We start from the raw sequence: 22626 nt of genomic DNA on the forward strand, positions 1-22626 counted from the left end.
TTCAATAAATAAAATTGTTCAAGTGTTGAAACATTGAATGGTAGATTTACTTTTTCTTGAATTTAATTGGTTTATCAGTAGGGAATATATACATATATATATATAGTGGTGTTTGAATGAACTAATGATTCCGTTGTACTTGTTGAATGCTTGATTTCGAATACCAAATACAGTACATTTGTCTGTTATTTCTGGGATTCTTAGTTCGTACTATAATTCAAATACTTCTAATCATGTATATACCGTCGATGAGATTTTTTCCACTCAGCAGTTGAGATTGAGAGTTAAATCTTTTTTTAAATTAATAAATCTACAATCACTTATGTTTTCTATCACCAGTTTATGAAAGTTTCGAAGGAATATGACATATTTGTTTAGTTCACTTTGATTTTAAATGATTAAGAACCTGATTTAGTCCTTTGACAAAGCTCTACTTTTATTTTTGAATAATTAGCTCTCTAGATATTTAACTTAATATACTTTCGTCGACGTTCAGATATATTGTTTCTTTTCACTATTGTCACCTCCTTTGTTTGTCTTATGGAAGTCGAAATTAGGGTTTACTGATACAAGCAACGTCTGATTATGTCGTATCAAGAGAATCGTGATAAGTACAGAGAGACCGATAATCGTGTATGATGTTATTACATTTAAATATCAATTGAACCGTAAAGGTTAAAAGGGTCTTTTGTGATAAATCATCAAAATTTGTATGTTTGTTGGAAATAACACAAGGGTAGATTATATGTACATACAAACACTGTATGCTATTATCTGAAAATAGAACCGACATGAAGGTTAATCATCCGGAAATATGAGTTAGACTCTGGAGTATTAATGAGTGATCCTTCAGTGTTATATATTAATGTATGTGGTGAGGGAATAAAGATGATTATATGAAATAGGTTTTTCTGTATTTTTTGCCGTGGTTTTCTTGAGTATACACTCGATAAGACAGAATCGAAAGAAACTGGTTTCCAAATATTCGATAACGGTTATTTCAAATAAATACATAGATGGAAGAGATGATGATTCGGAAAAAATTATATCTGAGGATTGGTAAAAGTAGGGGAATCTGGGATACTCTTAACTGGGTAATCAGAGGGGGAAAAGTGTCGCATGATCAGCTGTTCAGCTAATAATATCTACCATAGCAAACATGCTTAGTATGGATACCGAATGCCTACAAAATTGTTTATTTCGGAGATTTATATGTCTGAACACTGTCATGGAATCCCTAAGAAATAGATTGTAATCCATCAAGGAGGTTTCGGCTCCCTGTATCAGTCAGTCATCCAGTTACAACGTATGACCAGGCACATATGTGCATCGGTCCAAGTTGCCACACCTCATTAGCACATTAAGATGAACACCAAATTCATAGAAGCCATAAACTCAGTGGTGTAATATATAAAGCAAATATTGCATATAAGGATTAGTACAGGATGAAAGAATTAGTTCGTAGAAAGAAAGATATGAAGCGAGAGAGTGTATACACCTACGCCATTGTGATCGATTCTGAGCCATTTCACCAAGAGTCTCCAAACATTGGTTACGATGGTCACGCGGACCCCAACCAAGTAGTCTGCATCTACCAACATGACTCAGAGTAGAAGTTAGTGACTTCAAGCACTGATGCCACGTTTTGGTTTGACCGCCCCTAACTGTCTTCCAACCATCCCCAACACCGGTTAGCATTGCACGTCGTGGTAATCGGTGTTCGGGCATACGTAACACGTAGCCCAACCATCTCAATCGATGAAGATTCACAACCTCATCAACTGATTTACCATCGTTCCCTAATACCATGCGTCGAACCTCACTATTATTTACCCGGTGATCCCAACAGATGCAAGCAATATTTCTAAGACATCTGTGGTCAAATATTAGTAGCTTACGAGTATCTCCTACTCTTAATGACCATGTTTCGTTGCCGTAAATTAAAACAGAACGAACTGCCACGTAGAATACTCGTCCTTTTATTGATAGACGGATATCTCGCCCTCGCCATAGGTGATGTAAGTTGGCAAAAGCCAAACGAGCTTTCCGAATCCATGCTGATACTTCGTCAGACACCAACCCATTTGGGCTGATCAGACTTCCTAGGTAAGTGGAGTTGTCAACGCGTTCGACTACTTCACTCTCTATCCTTAGTTCAGGTGTTGACGCAGACCAGTCCTGAAGCAACAACTTGCATTTAGAGGATGAGAAGCGCGTTCCAAACATGCTGGCATTGTTGCCCAGTGCCACCAAAAGACTCTGCATTTTATCAGCGTCTTCACCAAACAGGACTATGTCATCTGCGTATTCTAAGTCGATAATTGGACCTCCTGGAATGAGGTCAATGCCCAAAAATTCGGTCAACAAGAGCGTTATTTCCATCAGTATGTCTATGATGAAGTTAGACAAAAATGGAGAAAGTCGATAGCCTTGACGGACAACACTTGAGGTTGCAAAAGCAGATGACAGTTCGCCATAAGCTCTGACTCGACTAGTAGTGTTCGAGTAAAGCGTCTTCACACGGTTTATGTACTTCTAAGGTACATCTTCTAATGACGGACACTGCCACACAACCTGTCGGTCTACAGAGTCAAATGCTGCTTTTAAGTCAAGAAAGACCACCATTGTCGGACGCCGATAAGTATACCTGTGTTCTAGAACCTGACGAATAGTGAATATGTGGTCGATGCAGCCACGAACAGGTCCGAAGCCAGCTTGATTTTCCCGTGTTAGCAGTTCACGAGTCTTAGTTAAGCGTCCGATAATTATCGAGGCTAGTATTTTAGATGCTATATTAGTCAAACTAATCCCTCTATGGTTGTCACAGGATGATTTTAACCCTCTCTTTAATATATTGGGACGATCAGTGACTGTGACCAGTCAGATGGAATAACGTCTAACTCCTAGATCTTAGCTAAACAATTAGTTAACCTAATCGCTAAAATTGGACCACCATCCTTAAAGACCTCTGGAGCCAATCCATCTGGACCAGCTGCCCTTCCTCGTTTCAGATTAACTATAGCCTTTTGAACTTCAGCTAGAGTCGGGGGACCCACTTCAATGTTCCATTCACACTGTCTGGGAATGGAGGGTAGTTGTAGAGTCGCTGAAGGCCAGCTGAACTGTTCTCTGGAATGTTCCGCCCATCGTTCTAAACGTCTGGACTGAGAGCAGATGAGGGTGTCGTCTTTTTCCGAAATAGTCTGACTTACACTTGAATTATTAATTCCAGTTTCTTTTATTAGTCTGTAGAGCTGTCTTGTGTTCCCTATAGCCGCCGCCTTTTCCATCTCTTGCTTTCGTTGCCCACCACTGCTCACGGTCGTTCCTTAGACTTTTGCCTAACCTAGATCTGATTTGCTTTCGCTCATCATCGTGTTCAGAGCCTGATGGGATGAGTTTACGAGAATCCATCAGTGCGATAGACCTTGAGGAAATCCATTAGTTCTTTGTAACCCTGTGGTTTAAATCACTGATAGATGACAATGCTGTTTCCACAGCTGTTTGTATAGCTTTCCAAGCAACATCTGGGTCAGCCTCGTTTCCAGAACTACGTAATTGCGACCTCAGTTGTTCCTGGAAACTTCTTTTGGTTTTCTCGCTACTCAATTCAGTTGTAATTGGTCTTTTTACTGAGGCTTTTTTGCGTCTAGTGAGGCGCAAGCAGATGCGTGCCCGTATTAGGGCGTGGTCGGAGTCCAAGCAGGCACTCCAGAATGAGCGACAATCTTCTACCGACCCTCTCCAACGATGACTGATGGCAATATAGTCTATTTTAGTCCATCGTTGGTTTGGTGCAGAGGGTCGCCATATTAGACGATGTCTCTCCTCATGTCTAAAGTTAGTGTTTGCTAAAAATAAACTATTGTCTGAGCATAGTTGCAGCAGATGATCACCATTATCTGTTCGCTGCACCGGAATACCAAAATACCCACCTAAATGCCTTTCTGTTTGGTTTAAACTACCTATCTGGGTATTAAAGTCACCTACTACGATTACTATGTCTGAACGTTTAGCTTTCTGAAGACGTTCAGATAGCTTTCTGTAAAAATCATCTTTCACTTCATCTAAGCTTCAGTCGATGGGAGCGTAGGCAGAAACGACAAAAAGGCAACGATGTGTGTCCCTATCTTTCCGAGTTCTTACGGAGCCGTTTAGCCGAACAGCACACAAACGACTGTTGACGGGGATCCACTCTAACAGTGTTTGTTCCGCCCTCATGCTTAGTGCTATCCCTACTCCTGCCAGTCCACGAGAGCTGGCCGTCGGGTCACCAGATACACGGAGGGTGTATCTCGTTGGCTCTCCGTTTGGCCGAGGTGAGGTCAAGTGAATGACTACGCTAGGATCCTGTATGCGTGTTTTAGAGATACAGCCTACATCAATGGTACGAGATTCTACAGTCTTAGCCGAGGAAGCCTGCTGGCCAGTTTGACATAGGGTGCGTGCGTCGAAGGCTCCAATGTGTAGTTTGGAGCGAGGCTTCAGTAGACCTGGGACAGTGTTTTGCGCACTAGAATCGTTGGCTGTGGTGACACCTGAGGGAGAAGTTGAAAAAGGAAGTTTAGAGGTGATAGTCGATGTAGGAGGAATAAAAGGAAGTGAAGACGGAGGTTGGTCATGAATACAGTGGTCTTGAGTGCTGTTAGAGGTATGAAGGTTGTCATCAATTCCCGGTTGCCCACACCATGGAAGGGCTCTTCTGGAGGTACCTGAAAAGAAAACTGGGTTAGAGGTGGTCTTAGTGACGTGAGAGAGTGAACGCAGTGCCCAAGGGACAGCTGCTTGAGGTCGGTCACACACGACCATTTTGTGAGCGACTTTCGTTTTAGCTTCGTACTTGTTGAGACCTTACCGCCGGAGACGGATATCCGTGGGATAAGGCGAGGTGGGCATTTTTAAGGTCGGCCTTTTCTAACCCCACCCCTCCTTGTGTGAAGGCAGCATCGTTGTCATGCTGGTTGTCTGAGGTAAACACCTTACTGCTGTCACACCTCTGTACAGTCAGCAGTACGACTTCGCCTTCGGGTTTGTTGCTCCTAGTCCTAGGGCTATTCAACCGACCTGTCTGGTATAGTAGGACCTTGAGGAACGATTGTTTCACCTAGTATGGATCGATTGTTTCATCACGATAGGCAAGCACGATCTCCATGTCAAGGTAGCAACAGCGGTCGCGGCTTCCTGTATGGATTTGACTGACATATTTCAAACATAGGTGAAGCTTGCTGATATACGCTGTAAGAAATTGCAGATACTTTAGAAATCTGTTTCTTATGCTTTACAAGCTTGAAAGTTAAAAATTGATTATTGTCAAACAAAATTAATACAGTCTTTATATATTTTCCAGAATTTACATGTTTAGAAAGTCTTTTAACAGAAACATATCATAGATATATATTTGTGTTTCTTGGTTCAAAGATAATCGAATTAGGATGTTATCAGACAAACTCACATACGTTAACTGTAATACTTACAATATTTCCTGCTGCATGATTCACAAAAATCAATGTATCAATAAATTAAGTGGCCCTTGGGTTGATTTCATTGATAAAAAGGATTGAAATAAATAAATAAATACAGCATCGAAAGCATTATTTTTGTTTGAGTGCATTACGATCCTATCCTATAGATCTAATTGATTAAGTTTTATTCGCTCCGGTGGTGTAGAGTATTTGGCTCGGTGTCAGTGTTTATCTAACAACAATACCATTGGTGACATCAGAAATTCATCTTCAATTCGTTTTCTGGTCAGAAACAGTTCCATATTCGCTGGCTGTGACCGATTTTTTGAAGAAACTGGGGCAAAGCTTGAGGTGTAATGAAAGCTTTCGTTCTGTTATGTATATTATCATTTTGCATGTGTTTTTGTGTGTGCACGTGTAGGTATGAGAGTGAGGAAATTCCCCTTATATACATATCATATTACACGAATATTTAGTTATCATGTATCGCGTCTTATCCATCAATTATTTTTCAAAATCATATATAGTCTTTGACCAAAAACAGGTTCAGTGCTGATAATTAACTACATTTGCATTTATTTTATTGTATTAATTCTGTTTTAGTACTCCTTGGCTGATACTCATTTTGCTTTTCTTGATATCTGATAACGATACGTGTCATATTGGCTAGCCGCTTTTTAATTGCACTTTCTTAGTTTGTGCCATTTTTGTTTGCCTTAGCTGCTACCTTGGAGCGTTGGACAGCCTTGTCCATAGTAATGAATAACATATATTAACTGGAACACTTGTTTATTTGGGTCCCACCGTATTAGTCAGGTTAGTTGAGGAACATTTAAACTGAAGGCAACAAACTTACGAGCGAAATCGTACTGTTAATTGTAATGAGATGGTAAGGGCACAGAAATACAATGACATACGCCGTCGCCTACTCATCCTGTCGGCATACACTGCTACTGACTGTGGTTCGAATGAAGTATTGGGTGTATTTTATAGAAAGCTTTCTACCTCCATACCAAAACCCAAAAGACCAGATGTATTAATCGTGGCAGGAGAGTTTAACTCTCAAGTGGGTAGTTTTAATCAAAGTGAAAGACACAGGTGATTCTTACAATTTCCCAGTTCAACAAACAGACAACGGTAACCAGTCGTTACAATTATGCTCAGACATCTGTCTATTATTTACAAGCATCAACTGTAAGTATAAAGACATCATTTGAAATGGAGATCCCTATAACTTTCTCATCAGCGAATGAGAATAGACTATATATTCACCAGTCATTTTAATGAGGTTGATTGGAAAGCCATCTCTCATTCTGAAGCACATGCCTGAGATCTGATCATGCTACAGTATGAACACGAGTCCGCTCGCTGGATACAAAAAACCACTGCGAGAAAACGTCTTTCAGTTCAAAGTAACGAAGGGGATATTAAAATTAAATTTTGGAAAAGCTAGAGAAGCAGTTGATCAGGCTTCAAAACAGTGTCCATCCCTATGTACGTCGGTATGATATTCAGACAGCCGTGAAAGCAGCATCGATATCTGCTAGTACCTACTCATCCACTGACTACATTGATGTGAGATCACGTTTGGCGTATCTGTAGGCTGGAAGAAAGCTAGGGGTAATAAAAAAGACATGGCATCACTCCCTGAGACACTTATGGATTGAACCATGTAGTTGAGTGCAGAATATCTGTCTGTTACACGCGTGACCTTTGTGAATAATGGTTAGGGAGATTGAATGAAGTGATTCAATATATTTCTCAAGGGTGTGGAAGCACTCATTATATACCTTCTCTAAAACCCCAAGTTTCTGAATTCCCGAAAACTGCCTTATTTTTTTCAATTTATATTTTATCGAATTGCACCTTTTTGATTCAGAACAACAATGTCACCACATCTACTACTCTGTGATATCCCCCACCATTTTCATCTCTCTATGCTAACGGGGTGTGGCAGCTCGCTCAGGCGTACAGATGACTTTGCATAAAATTAGTTATCAGGCAGTCGCGTGAATGAAGTTCCTCTCATTTGACTTCTCGTTCATCTTGTTGCTACAGCCCTGTACATTCTAGTATTCTCAAAACTTGTTCAGACTTCCTTCGGTTTATTGTTGTGATCCTCTTTGAATTTACTATGTTAATCGGCGTATCGACTCAATAGTGTATTAAACTTCGTCATATTCCCTGGACAATTGTTCAATACTTCCTTAGTTCTAATTTTAGCTTGCCTGATAACATGTGGTAATCTAATGCTATATCAGCTCTAGTCTTTTTTCTGACGTTTTGAATGGATTATTATAAATTTCAACTCATCCAAACGTGACCATTCTGGTTCAGCGTATTGTGATTCAATGTAACCCGTGTAGCTTTGTTCATGAGGTAATGGGGGTAAATTGTTGTACTTATGACTGATTTGACAAAGGTGCACGCAGTGGTTAGTCCATCACAATTCTCTTTCTTTCCTCCCCATCCATTTCGGACAATGTTGTATCCATATGCGGTGTTGTCCACTCCGACTTTGGTGTTCAGATCCCCCATTAAGATGGTCAGGTCATTTCATGGTTAGTTTTCCAACATGGACCGAAGCTTCTCGTTAAACTGGTCTTTATCATCGTTGCTACCATTGATAGTTGTGTAGAGCAGGATGATGTCCTGTTTAATCTCCATCTTACTTGTCTTAAAAGATGCTGTGATGATCCCAGATCTATTATATTCCCGTTCTATAAGCGCTCTTTGCGTTTCTTTCCAAAGCATGAGTGTAAATCCATGAATGGACATTGCACTTTTCTTAATGGCCAGAATACTGGAGTACTTCTCAGAAAGCTAATCTCTTCTATCCAGCTTGGGTCCAAGGGGTCTCACTAATTCCAAACATAGCAATGTTGTGTTTGCTCACTTTCACTGATATTTGAATGATCCACCGATTTCCTTCATTGTTCTGACGATCCAAGTACTTATATAAATTGTTCAAGTTATCAGAAGAGGCATCAGCCTTTTGAGTTCGAAAGGATCTTGATTTTCACTACGAGGTTTCATAACACTTCTAAACGAATATCTCTCAACTCTCAAAGGAAAATTAAATGATTCAAACACTAATGCCAAATTTGAACCTACTGTGTAATTTCAAGGTCCAGGGCTGGACACTTTGTTTTTGAGCAGATTACAAAAGCTGTGAACTCATAGTACAGTGCTATTAACTCTCTCGTACATCTGTACGAACATTCATCCGTTTATTTTCAATGACTTTATTTGCTTTGCAACGCTACTTGAGAAGCATCCTGTCTGTAAACATTTATTGTAAATTGTTGACTATACCCGTAGAAATGGCCTATAAATGCTCCATTATAAATATATTCCGTTGTTATTTAGAGTAGTGTGGTCAGTTCGTTTTAGCAGGATTCTTTTCTACAGGAGAGATTTAAGCAATAATGCATTCGTAATTATGTTTCCTTACGATTTGATGTTGAAGCGGAATAACCAAAATACAGGCCAGACTATTCAGTAAGTAATCGTTTTGGAGAGGTTAGATTAAAATAGCAATTGACTATCGTAATCCTAGAAAAGATCTCATTTTCACCGTCGAAAAGCTAGACTTTCTAACATTTGAAAACGTACCATGAATTTCTGGCACTCTAATCTGCTTATCACTTTTTTTATCATATCTTTTCAAATGTTCTCTTGTGAGATTTTACAGAGTTAATCTTTTAATTAACTCTGCTGGCGAGGTATCTCAATCTGTGACCCATTTTTGTATCATTGAAAATGCATGTGAAACTGGCGTAAACCTGCCTTTTCAGAATCAAGTTATCATTGTTACCAAAGTAACTTTCCGAACACAAGAATTACTTCTCGTAGAGAGAAAGCTCGATACAGTCATTGAACAAATGTAAATGTAAAGATTTTATTGTCAATTATTCTGGTAACATTTGGCAAGACTTCATAGGCTGGCACAATATTGAAAACAGGGCTGATATACCTTGATATGTCAACCGAAACAGAGTGAGGATTTTATGTTTTGTCAGAAGTGTTCGGAATTTTTCACAGATTCCATGATTTTGCACCAACATCCATTCATTGTGTAAACAACTGAATTGAAGCATGAAGTAGTGAAAAAAAGAACCCGAACAATTACTCAAGACACTTGACACATTCTGAAACGCCATTTCGCATCATACATTATGATAAATGGACAGGGTTTCGACGTCGTAAGAGAGTATTGATAAAGTTGTACTTAAAATGGTTCCCATAAAATAGACTTACTCAGGTGTGTTAACATTCGTAAAAAGGCGTAGATTAGCTTCTTATTTCCTGTTTTCGGAAGCTTATGAAAATTTTAATTCCGTCTTTTTACATGCATCTTATCCTACCATTGAAATGATTCTGCGAAATCCCTAAACAAGACCACAATAGACGTCTTGCTGAAGTTAATGAGTATTACATTAACAAGTGAACAGTTATCTTGAGCAACTGTCCAATCCCCTTTCATCATTAGTAGGCCAGTCAGGCAAGGAAGTCCACTTGGAAGCTTTGTTTTTTTTGTTGTCAACAAATTGTGTACCTGTTCACTGCTTAAGATCCACTCATCAACCATTTTTCAAATATATTGACTGCTATGCTGCTTGGATTTACAAGCTGGTAGTTAGACACGACCTGTCTCTTTTCGTCGCTAAGACTAGAACCAATGACAGGATCTTTTTAATCCTCCTCAGTAAGCGGTTCCGAAACAATGTCTGCGAGAACTTACAGCCACTATAGAAGTAATTCACCAAGATCTGTTGATTTGAGCCACTACCAGCAATAGCATATACATCAATTGCATCGTAGTGAAATGAATAAGGATTTCATCAAACTGGTTTAGCCTGCAGTGAATCAAAGTGAGTTCAAACTTTCTAGAGTATCAATTAGTCATGTCTCAAGTATGTATGCACCAATATGATGACGAAAAACTTTTAACAAGTGGGTAGATAGGTAGACAAGCAACCGTACAAAGGAATATTGGAAAATTTGTAGTGGTATTGGTTCATAACCACACAAACTTTTAAGCTGAATATATAATAACAGGTTTATATTCAACACTCATCAACATAGAAAAGGTCAAAAACTGTGAACTGAGGAGCTTCCAGTCGGTACGTTATTGCTATGCCTTACAGGCGTGACCACTCTTTGCATTATGAAAAAAATGTTCTATACCCAGCTAAAATACGTTCTTCGGAGTGTTGAGTCAGCATAGAATAAGATGTGGTTTCCACGTAAGATTTTATAGACTAGGTAGTCCCACAATCGCAAGTGCATAATTGTAGAATAGATCTATTATTCTAGTAGAGAGAGTAAATGCACTATATGCCGAACTATAACGATGGGTTATAACCAATTGACACCTGCAAAAATTCAGTTTTTTTCAAGTAGAATACGATTATTGGCTTAATCAAACACTTTGTAGAATCATAGGAGGTTAATACAGACCAAATACTCGTGTTCTTGTGTGATGCTCCGGCTGTTTCAAGAAACTAACAGATCCGTGTTACATGATCCACCAGGTAGGAAACGACGTACGACTCAGAGGAAAAAGACTTACAGAGAAGGAACTTATAAAAAGACAAATTGAAAACCCCCCTTGATATATTCGCTACTGAGTAACAGGGGCATTAGCTAGTAATTGGACGCTTTCATCTTGTTATCCCATTTTTGCAAAGACATAATCACTGCCTTTTTCCATTCGGTTGGTAGCGTGATTTTGGCCAAGGAACAACTGAAGACAATAGCTAGAGGAAGGCAAGAAAGATTCGCGCATTCCTACAGAATAGTGAGTTAAATGCCATCTAGGAAAAAGGTTTATGTAGTTCTAGTGACCGGAAATTCCTTCGGTTTTGAAAGGTGAGCTGTGTACTGCTGAGAAGTCTAGATCTAGGATATTCAGTATTGTGTACGCGTCCTTCCTCGTAAAAAAGTTGAAAAACTCAGGGTTGCTTTTTGATGACTTCGTTATACAAGAAAAATTGGTGTTTTAGATTTAGATCTACCTAGTTTGATTCTTCGGACACAAGCATTGAGTGGCACAACCACTCATCTCTCAGTAGCACGACATCAACTGTTCTAGATAGTGCGCTTACTTCCGATAATTTTATGAGTATTCCTCTGTAGTATGAACGATGGCTTCGGTGTATAATCCCAAATTGCTACAGGGATTTAAAGTTTATCAACACCTTTACATGTAATACTTTTATGATCGAATTGTAACGACCCGGTCAAATCAGAAGTCAGAAATGAAGAGGTCCGAAGACGTACTTTGAAATCAATAGATGTGTCAAGAAGTGTTTGTTCTAACCTGGCTAGCAGTTGCGAGGGATACACAGAACATCATCCTTACTCGTGAGCTGGTGCATATGCATAACCGAGCGCTTTTTGCAAGGTATGTCTAGTGAAACCAGTGAGTTCAGCATCAGTGTCCACACGTTACTCACCACTACAATCCTCATGAGGAATATTACCAGACAGACTAAAGAGGGACACCCTCTGGAGGATTTAGTCATTTGTTCACTTTGATAAACCAGTAATCTCTCAACCAGAGTAGATTTCTGACTTCTACCCTTTAAATGTCTTTGTTCCTTTTCGGAAAATTTTTTTTTGAGTGCAGTTATCAGGTAGACCAGTTATGAAGGGGTGTAATGATTTTAAGGAATACTTTGTCCTAGGGAGTTCGAGATTAGAAATTCAACAATCTCTGATGCAAGGTTAAAAAATTCCAATCCAACCTGTTGGCTTGTTTGTTTGCCAACAGTCAGGACAGTGAGTTACGTTCTTTGACAAGTTAAATCAGACCAAGTTTCTAATATCGGTCTATACAGCCCATTCAAAACATATTATCGTGTCTATAATGGTCGCATATCATTAGAAACACCAATAATTGTTATTTGATGATGTGAATCTATATAGATTATAAAACGGCACTTTAGATTTTATTGATACAGTTGAAGAGTGTTTCTCTTTTGTTTAAAGTAGTGGGTCGGTGCTTTACAAACGTGGTGCTCCCCTCGTGGCTAAGGCTTATAGCAGCTCACGTTTATAATTATGTCCAAAAGCGAGTTAGCATGTGTTTACGCTGCCTTGATGTTAGCTGACGATGATATCGACGTTACAGGTAATTGAAATGAAGTTGGTATCTTTTACCTTCCGAATATTTCATACTATTAGCGTAGTTTATTTTGTTTACTAGTGTAGTGACTTAAATGCTCTGTAGTCAGTGTCACAATATAATGCATATTTTGTGTAAAGAGTAGTGTTATTTTCGAGCTAATGAAGTAATTCTGTATTTTCAGCTGACAAAATAAATACCATCCTGAAGGCTGCAAACATCAAGTTTGTTGAATCGTATCTTCCCAATCTTTTTGCAACGGCTCTAAACGGGAAGAATGTCAAAGATCTGCTAATGTCATTGGGGTCTGCTGCACCTGCTTCTGCTGCCCCAATGTCGGCACCAGCGGCAGTAGCCAACGGTGGTGCCGAAAAGGGCAAAGAACCTGCAAAAGAAGAAAAGAAACCAGTTTCAGATGACGATTCTGATGAATCGATGGGCTTCGACTTGTTCGGTTGATTTCATCTTATGTACAGAATATATTGGATACATGCATGACCATGGTAGTTCTCTTAATGTTTTTCACTGAGGGCTACATAACATCTCTTTTTCCGAGTAAATATTTCAACCACTAATCAGCGTGAGTTCATGTCTTCCTCTTTGTCTCATGCGATCAAAGGATTGTGGTGGCACTGCGTTTCTGAATAACCCTACTGAAATTTGTAGTCGAAGTTCACAACAGTAGTTTTAATCAGATCAAACGGTAGATCAGGAATGCTTCGTTAAACATTTTTATCAGCGGTAGGTAATCTAGTCTGCTAATTTGTTGCGTGTTCTGTCAAGCTACACATAGTTGTTCTGTCCAAATAAAACTTAGCGCATCTATTTGTTAATGCTTGGTTTGCACACAATTCATACTCTAGTATGTTTGAAAAAGCCATCAGATACGTAAGTGAATGTGATCTTCGCCTCTTAGTTATTAGAGAAATGTTTTCGGAACGTTTAACAATTAGTTAGGAATCTGTGTTACAGGAGAGTACAATGCCCTCTAGAGTATTCCAATTTTGAGTGTTTACATTGCCTAGTTACTAGAAATTCCATAGTCAGTTGTCTTACACTAAGCAGCATGACACTACCTGGTGAAATTGCAGTTGACGTAGTTCTCAATCCGGTCTTAATATTCTAATAGAACGTGAATATTTATATTCATGTGTATCAGAGGAAAGCCTGATGACGATCTGCTTGGAATTAATTGTTCGCTTACATGTGTTCTGATTTTCACAATGGGAATTCTAAATGTTCTAGTGACTTCGTAGTGTTTGTTGCCTGTGTTCCGCATTGGTCGGAGAGCTAAAAGTTGTTTTCCAAAAGCAGTAGGTTCGCATTTGTCTGTGTAACAAGTCGGACACATTTTTTATTAACGTTAGTCGAACCTGGCGCATTGGTACGCCATCTCAAGTTGCCATAGTCCGTTAGCCCGAAAAGATAAGATTGCTAAGACGAACCCTAGAGTAGGAGTAGTGGCCGTGATCATGTTGATAGAAAAGATGAGGTATACATTCCAAAGAGGTATGATATGTGCGGTAGCCAGGTTATGCGCCATCGTGGACAGCTTGAGCTGTTATCTAAGGTTTACAACTGTTGGGTATAGCGATCACGAGAACACCAGCCGGGTACTCTGCATCCGCTTATATGGCCCAGTCCATGATATCACGGGCTGACACCGTCCTTTCCGACAACCCTTGGCTTTCATACAGTCTCTACACCTGAGCCAGACATCGCAAATCGAGATAGTCGGTGGATGGGCATAGTTACTGTTTCCTTAACATCTCTGTCGATAAGTCAGTGACCTATCGGCCATCAGTTAGCGGTGGTAGGTCCGACTCATATTCGTGTTGTAAAACGGACATGTTTACATCACAGTTTGGTTCTACTTTATGCATGGTCTATTAGCTATTTCCAGTGTTTGTACTACGTTCCATTGGTTTTAAAACTAGCTCTGACCAAATTTATTGCTGGATGAGCCCATTATCATGTATGTATTAATACTGAATCTCTTTGGGTTGCTCCGAGATGATGCTCATAAACCTAAGAGAAACTCGTGCAGGTTATCTTGTCCATCGAATTTGTAGTCGTCAAGTAGAAGTCTGTTAGATGTGTTTGTCCCGATTAGCAGCGGCGAATTACTTACGTGCTAAAAACAAACTATATAATTCTTTACAGCCGTATAAGAGTTATAGGTTACACACCATATCAGGTTGGCTGCCCGCTAGTCAACGTTTCCACGTAGGCAATGTAGGAGTCTCAGTAATTGAGATCTAAAGGCGGGTAGACGACAAAGCGGGGCGTTTAGTTTATGTGGCATCTGAAAATCTGGCTCGACACGGAATGTTGGCTGGAGCAAAGAAGATTTAGTCACTTGGACGGTACGTATCTATAGGAGGTAGTACTTCGGTGTATGGGTACATCATAGTAACAAACCGACGAGATAAGTATACTAAGACTGGATGAAACTGCCGGTACATACGATATGAAGGCGAATGTTTGGACAAGAATCAATTTGCGTTACTCATTTAGAACTTGCTACCTAGTAATATCTATTGTGGCCCACACTTGTATCATTCGAAGTTACGAATAATTAGCAACAACCATCTTTGACATAGCTTACATGATGTAACCAAAATGTAATGGTAAAAGCATTCCATATACTAGTTTCTGTATCCCTCCTATTAAAGAATGAGATCTCCGGGCGTAATGACCAAGTAACTGGGTTTTGGTGAGTACAAAAACACCTGCCGTTTCCCAACCTACAAAATCCCTGGCAGACAGTAGACATACTTCTGCTGCGTAGAGGTCAAATCCTTATTGCTCTGCAGCCTCAAAACATAGTCTATAAAAGTAGAGAACATTTGTAGTTGGCAAGAATCTAATTTTAGGCAAATTTAAGGACCATTCGCGTATGATGAAACTTGTAACTGATTCATATTGAGGTTAAGCTTAAGGACAGGAGTAAGATGGAAGATAAAGTCAATCAGTTAAGGTCAATGGAGAGAGTGGTACAAAAATGTGTTAGCCCAAGTTGCCACACTACATTAGCTCTACAAGATGAACAACAAAGTGGTCGAAATAATGTACTAGCTATTATCATGAAGACCAAACATTGAGAATAGAGTTAAAAAAGAATGGATGAAAGGTATGTATGAAGGTATATTAAGACTCTTGATCTGTGCAGTTGTGACCATTTCCGAGCCATATCAAAGATATAGCGTAATTTTATTAAAGCCACTAATTTTTGGACTGTACCGTATCGAGAAATCCAGACTTCTTGGTTCACAGACACGGAATAGTGCTTTATGGCTGAAGATATTGGATCTTACTGTAGCAGTTAACATTTATTCACTGTTCATCTATAAACAATCAATTAGAGTACTTTTCATTCTTAGATCTCATTTGTCTCCTGAGCTACATTCCTTATTTTTACCTTTCTACTAAATTTGGATACATTTATCTTACTTTGCTTAACAACTAATGAATTTTCTGTCCATCTGATATTATAATATGCATCGAATTGTACCAGTGCACATTTATTTCTAGCCCTATGTTGACTATGGTCAACTAGTTTCACTTCGAATGTTATGATTTCACTCCAATCAACACAAAAAAATATTTAGCTATTTATAGTAAATTAACTTTGTCATTTTCAAAATTCAATAAAAAAAAAGCAAAATATTAACACCAATATTGTTTGCTTAAGTTTATATTATGTACGGAATCACAGAAAGCGAATATTCCTTTTCAAACATGTACACATTTTCCTATCAGTAAGTAATGGTATATCACAATAGTCAGAAAAAGAAATAACACAATTTGAGGGCGAAAACAAGAATTAGGAGAGGAATAATATGAAAAAGTGATATTTGGATGCATTAAGAACTTTACAGATAGTAAGAAATTAAAGGAAGCGAAATAGAAGACACAATAGAATAAGATCACAGATCGAGAGACCGAGCAGAGTAATTCCAATGGAAATCAGCAGTGAGAATTTGTGTAGTTGACACGAATCAATGAGACACCAAAAGTGAGGAAAATAAAATCGACAAACAAGACGAAATGCATTAAGGCTGTTAAATATGCCAACTATCGACTGACCTGTAGGAATGTATCATAGATTATTTATTTAAATCAGTTTGAGGTAAGAAAAAAACAAGCAGTTAGGTACTAACATCTATTCATCCAATCAAACGATACAAAAACAGAGAAAACTAATCTTTGGAAAAAATATGATAGAAATGATTATCGACATGTTCGAGAACTCCAGCTACGCGCTTTTCGCATCTCCAGAGAAATATTGTTCTGATTATCAGTAAAATTTTGTGTACCTAATGAAATAAATGATTTTTCAATGAAAGGATTTTGTGTATTCATTATTTCATCTTCAGATTCATTGTTACCGTCATTATTGTAGGTATCGAGTAAATTTTGATTATCTACTGCTTCAATATTAGTGTGTATTGGTGAAATACGATGACGAGTAAGTACAGTGCGTAAATTATCACGTAATGATAATACTTTATCGGTCAAACTATGCAGTCCTGATGAAAGTTGGCTATCACGTCTTTGTCCGGATTTAATCTAAAAATGAAGTGTATATGTAGTGTTAGCATACAATCTCACATAAGATATAATCTCCAAAAGTTGTACTGTTATCAGAATTGGAAAACATGTTATATAAAGTAAGATTTGATGCTGTTCGTGTGTACAACACTTAAAAATGGCAACATCCAGTTGTTCACTTAAAGAACTCAGAACAATAATGGGAACTACAATATAAAATCAAAACACACACATTGATGATCACTATTAGGTTTCCCTACATAAATTAAAGTAATTTACACAATAGAAACAGTGTTTATTTCATTAATGTAGTCCATAATGACAGTTTTTAAAACAAAAAAATTCTTGTTAATCTAAAAGATATTGATAATTCGTTCACCTGTAGGAAATTTCGACGAAGATTAAAAATCTGATGAAACTAAAAGTTATAACCTTTTAATCAAAGTTTATTTCAAATAAGAAATTAATAGAAATGTGTTTTTCATATTTATTAACATGTAATACGATAATGAATAAAAACAAATGATGAAATTTCTGAAAATCTTAGGGGCAAGAAACAAATTATAAACAAACAAAGTGTTCATGTACGACTGATTATAAATGACCCAATATATATATCAATCATCTTTTAGATGTTTATACTTGATTTTATCAGAAGTTTTGCACTCTTTCATGTCAACTATTTAAGATACAGTATGCATAATAAAAGATTTAACAGTGGTTTTATTAAATAACCAGTGATTTAGGAGATGAACATTGAGAAAAGTTTTAAGACCCCATAAAAGTTTAGTCTAGAATAACTGAAAACAGCACACAGATCCGCAATGACGAAAATTTTGTACTTCTGTTGACCATCGAAGGAAAATCAATTAAACAGATGATTGGATACATGAAAAAATTTTATGACGAAGCGTAAGGTATGAGACAATTACGTACTCTAAGTTTGAAGGCTTAAACTTAAAAATGAACGACAGTTAGAACACTGTGCTTTTGACTTTTTTTACCATCATCTATAAGTATTTTCGATTTTATACATCATAATATAGTAATCTTAAGTGTTAAACACAATATCGAAGAAATTTAAATCATCAGTATACATGAATCTAAAATTGAAGATTACGAGGCGATAGATGGATATAGTACCCATATAAGTGTATCACATGTGATTTTACAAAAGGTTCTTGTTTAGTTTGTACCTTGAAAAAGTTCCATCATGTTTAATTCTTTGATAGAGCAAAACAATATCAACTCATTATTTACAGAATGGATTTAGGAATAGAGGAAATTCTTACGAATATCTCTCAACATCTAACATGAGGATTTTGTATGATTATTAATAATGAGATAGTCGATTATTCTGACAGTGGTTTCGGGAAAAACTGTATGGATTTGTATTTAATGAGTTTTGCAATTATTTTTAGTAGTTATATGGTGGCTAGTAATGGAGTCTTTTACATGAGTTTGGTCCTATTTAGGACTCATCAGCTGGTCGTATTTGCACTGCAGTGTTGATGTTCATATCGGGACTCGAACACAGTACTTGACATTGACGATGAAGTTCGAATTTTAACTGCATAACATAAGGTAAAAACTGAGTTATAGGATATCAATGGACAACTGAAACTATAATTGCATTATGATGGAAACTGATAAACTGTTTTTAACTGCCTCATCTATTGCTTCCGTTGCTACCTCTGAAGATGACTAAAAACTCTGTCATTTTACAAAGATAATTTCAGCAAATGTTAATCCTGTATGATAGGTTGGAACACTAATATTGAGAGTTTCCTGAATCGATTTCGCGCATACACTCGTTGTCTTCTGAATTCTAAAATTATTTTATACACTTTATTCTGAACATTTATACTTTACCAACTACCTTCTCTATATCGATGTCCCCACTCGTGTTCTATTCACTACACTAGTACTACTGCTTCCACTACTTTGGTACTTATCTTGAGAATTGCATCTTGCCATTATATGGTACAACACTGGATGTATATATATGTTACGTCCTATGTCGCTTATGACTAACAGAATTATTGGTAAAACATTCCAGTTACGTGGGGGCTGTATTTCTAGTGCTTTGATTTAAAAAAAAAATAGATTACAAGTTTGAAACTTTGATGCTTAGCTAATGAAGGCAAACAGTGGTTGGCCAATGAGCGTGGGAAAAAACAGACATTCAGCCTATTAACAGTGGTTTCCTATCGTGTTGTTGATTTCGATTCACTCAGTGTAAACAGTTTGTTATTATGTGAAATAAAGTATTGTTTAATCTACTCTGGTTCTCCATTCTCGGTAGTGAATCACGTATCGTCCCCAAATACCCGGATACAGCCGAGGGCGAGGATAGTCAGTTCCCCCTCTCGAAATGTTACCACATGACGTGTATACAGCCACTGTCAGGGAAGTCCTACTTACTGCCTCCTCGTGGCAGGGGTGTTTTTTTAAGGAATTGAGAGGACGAAAATAGAATGTACGGTGCTTTAACCATGTTGGTAGATATGGAGGGTCCATCTAGGGGAGTTGGAAAACCCTAATTCCAAACCAATGGTGCACATGGGCTCCAGGATCCTGAAGGAACAAACGGCGTATGAGCCAATCGTTGTTCACCGGCTGCCATGGGACTGCATCTCCTTACGTTGCTCCATTACCTTGTGGATAAGACCTCTAGGTCAAACGCCCGGGGTGTAGCTACCTAAGAAAAGCACCTACCTCTATTTGAGTCCCCGGGCAGTATCACAGCCTCCACACAAATCAGTGATAACTGCTACTGGTCTCATTGCTATTGTGTAGCGCATATGTATTTGGTGTCACCTTGTACCAATGTTTATGCGTTCAAATAAATAAATAAAATCATGTATTTGGTATAACATGATCTAGTCTGTGCGTAGCCCATCGATCGAGAATTCAGCTTGATGGTAGTCTAATTTTGGTCCTTCAGATCTATTATTGTATTATAATAGTATATCGTGGAAGAAGAAAATATTTCCATCATTCTTTTATATCAAAATTGTGTTGCATAACTGTATTTTACTTTAAAAGTACGGTTAGTAGCCTGATAAAAAGATCTGGATCCAAATTTCACTGAAGGCTGTTCGTCATTGATTGTCATCAAAGATTCTAAGTGATTTCGAGTGTGGTCAAAAACATGAGTGCGATTGTTATTTAGCTGTTGGTTCAACCCTGAAAAGATACTTCTTCCTGAGAGGATTAAGAAGGAAGGTAGATTAGGGTTGATAGTCTTTACAACCTGGAAGCATGCCTACACAACTCATAGAACAACTGTTCGAGGTCAATTGTACGCGGCGTTTTTGTAAATAGTTTCTCGTGTGCTAGCTCTGTACTTCCACATCTTAAGGTTGATAGCCGAAATTGATGAGGTAAGGTGATGTGTACCATTTATTGTTAAATATACCAACCTAATGATAATTAAGTAATGAAAAAAATAACAATGAATAATTATTATTACTACCCAATTAAAGTATTACCTTAGCTTCATATGATCGTGAATTAAAGAATTTCACATATTCTGGACAGATAAGAGATACTGGAGTTGGTTTTTGCCAACGTTTTAAAAGCAATGAAAGAAATATGACAGAAAGAGATGAAGCTGCCATTGCAGCTGATGCAAACCATGGTGTCAATTCGATGCCGAATGGCATTAAACAACCTAAATGAAATAAATAAAACAACGACGAAAAGAAACACTAGATTTAATCAATATTGTGATTTTTGAATAGGGAATAATAGGAATAATAATAATTTTGATATAAACTTTTGTTAAGATTTGAATAAACAACTTTAGAAAAGAAAGAAGAACTTGTATTCGCGAGAATCTCAACAATTAAAACTAAATGGTAGTTTCAATATTTGGAAAGTCTTAATATTGATGTTTGTTGTCTATCCGAGACCCGTATTCAGGACTCTGGCGAAGTACTACAAATTCGATCTCCATCTGTCGCTTCGAAAAGCTCGTTTCACGTGCGCTTATCCGGGGACTGTGGCATCTTCGTCTGGTCTTGCTGGCGTTGGTGTCGCACTAAGCGCTAGAGCTGAGGCAGCACTAATCGATTGGATCTCCATTAACAGTCGGTTATGTGCTGTTAGATTGGAAAGTTCCATCAAAGTGAGAAGAAATCGGCGTGAGAAACGATGTCTTTTCGTCATCTCCGCCTATGCCCCGACAGATTGCAGCCCGGATGCAATCAAGGATGAGTTTTACCACCAGTTATCTGTTCTTCTCCAGAAAGTGCGTTCGACAGATATTGTAGTACTAGCCAGAGACTTGAATGCTCAGGTCGGTCGTCTAGGCACAGAAGAGAGTCGTTTAGGTGGCCGATGGGGACTCGTTGGTCGCAGGTCAGATAACGGGGACCGTCTACTGCAACTGCGCACAGACCACAACCTGTTTCTGGCTAGCACTAACTTTCGGCACAGTCATCGCCGATGTGCCACCTGGCGTCCTCCCTCTGCATCTCAAGCCTGGACTCAGATTGATCACATCGCGATCAGCTACCGCTGGCGTGGTTGTGTACAAGAATGCCGCTCCTTTTGGAGTACCTATCTGGACTCTGACCATGCCTTGGTCTGCGCCAATCTTACCTTACTTTTCAGTGGACAACGAAGTGACCGCCATCAACGGATTGATATTAGCAAGCTGGTTGCAACTTCTGTTGCAAGTAAGTATCGAACCGAGCTAGCCTCTAGGCTAGCTACCACTCCACCGAATAGTATAGATGAGCATTGGTTGCAATTGCATGACGCCATGAAAATGGCGGGTACAGTCAGTTGTGCGTTTGCGAAACGTCCCGCTTATAAGCACTGGGTTTCTTCTGGTTCCTTACAACTCATTGAAGCCCGTCGGTCTACTCCGGGTGACCGTGAGTTTGACCATAAACGAAGGATGTTACGTAAGGAAATTGGGCAAAGCTTGCGTAAGGACCGAGAAGCCTGGTGGTCGATGCGTGCTAATGAGCTGGAAGCAGCAGCTGCATCTGGTAACTACCGGAAGCTCTTCCAACTCATCCGAGCCACTGGCAGCAAGAAGTCTGGTGTGAGTGAAACAATCTGCGAGGATGATGGGATGCCAATCACTAACATCCATCGACGTCTTGGACGATGGGCAGAATTTTTCGAAGGGCAGTTCAGCTGGCCTGCTGCTCCGGCAACATCGGTCAGACTGTCCTGCCCTCCATGGCCGGTGACGACTGATCCACCAAATGAGGAGGAAGTCCGCAAGGAACTCCAACTCTTGAAGCGTTACAAATCACCTGGCCCAGATGACTTACCTCCGGCTCTTTTTAAAGATGGTGGTGACTTTTTGACTAAGGAACTGACGACGTTGTTTACAAAGGTTTGGGAACTAGAGAGTGTACCAACGTCATGGAATGAGTCGATAGTTGTCCCTATCTTTAAAAAGGGTTCACGTCGTTCGTGTAACAACTATCGGGGGATAAGTTTACTTCCGATTGC

General features: G+C 38.7%; 2 protein-coding genes across 2 annotated transcripts in view; one reads left to right on the plus strand and one right to left on the minus strand.

Moving 5' to 3' along the window:
• Positions 1-12530: 12530 nt before the first annotated feature.
• RPLP1 (60S acidic ribosomal protein P1) lies at positions 12531-13092 on the plus strand (the record flags this gene model as incomplete). Its single annotated transcript, XM_012936963.3, has 2 exons — positions 12531-12600; positions 12779-13092. The coding sequence occupies 2 exons, from the start codon at positions 12531-12533 to the stop codon at positions 13051-13053; spliced, it is 345 nt and encodes a 114-aa protein (XP_012792417.1). The 3' UTR covers positions 13054-13092.
• Positions 13093-16215: 3123 nt separating this feature from the next.
• The window catches only part of ATP7B (ATPase Cu transporting protein 7B), a 60780-nt gene continuing 54369 nt past the window's right edge, over positions 16216-22626 (minus strand). Inside the window, exons 21-22 of the mRNA XM_051219312.1 lie at positions 20643-20824; positions 16216-17166 (exon numbers count right to left, since the gene is read on the minus strand). Coding sequence (XP_051066171.1) covers positions 16828-17166; positions 20643-20824 — 521 coding nt within the window. The 3' untranslated portion in view covers positions 16216-16827. The remainder of the gene's footprint in view (positions 17167-20642; positions 20825-22626) is intronic.

This window comes from Schistosoma haematobium, chromosome 4 (assembly GCF_000699445.3).
Source record: "Schistosoma haematobium chromosome 4, whole genome shotgun sequence".
NCBI classification, from domain to species: domain Eukaryota; kingdom Metazoa; phylum Platyhelminthes; class Trematoda; order Strigeidida; family Schistosomatidae; genus Schistosoma; species Schistosoma haematobium.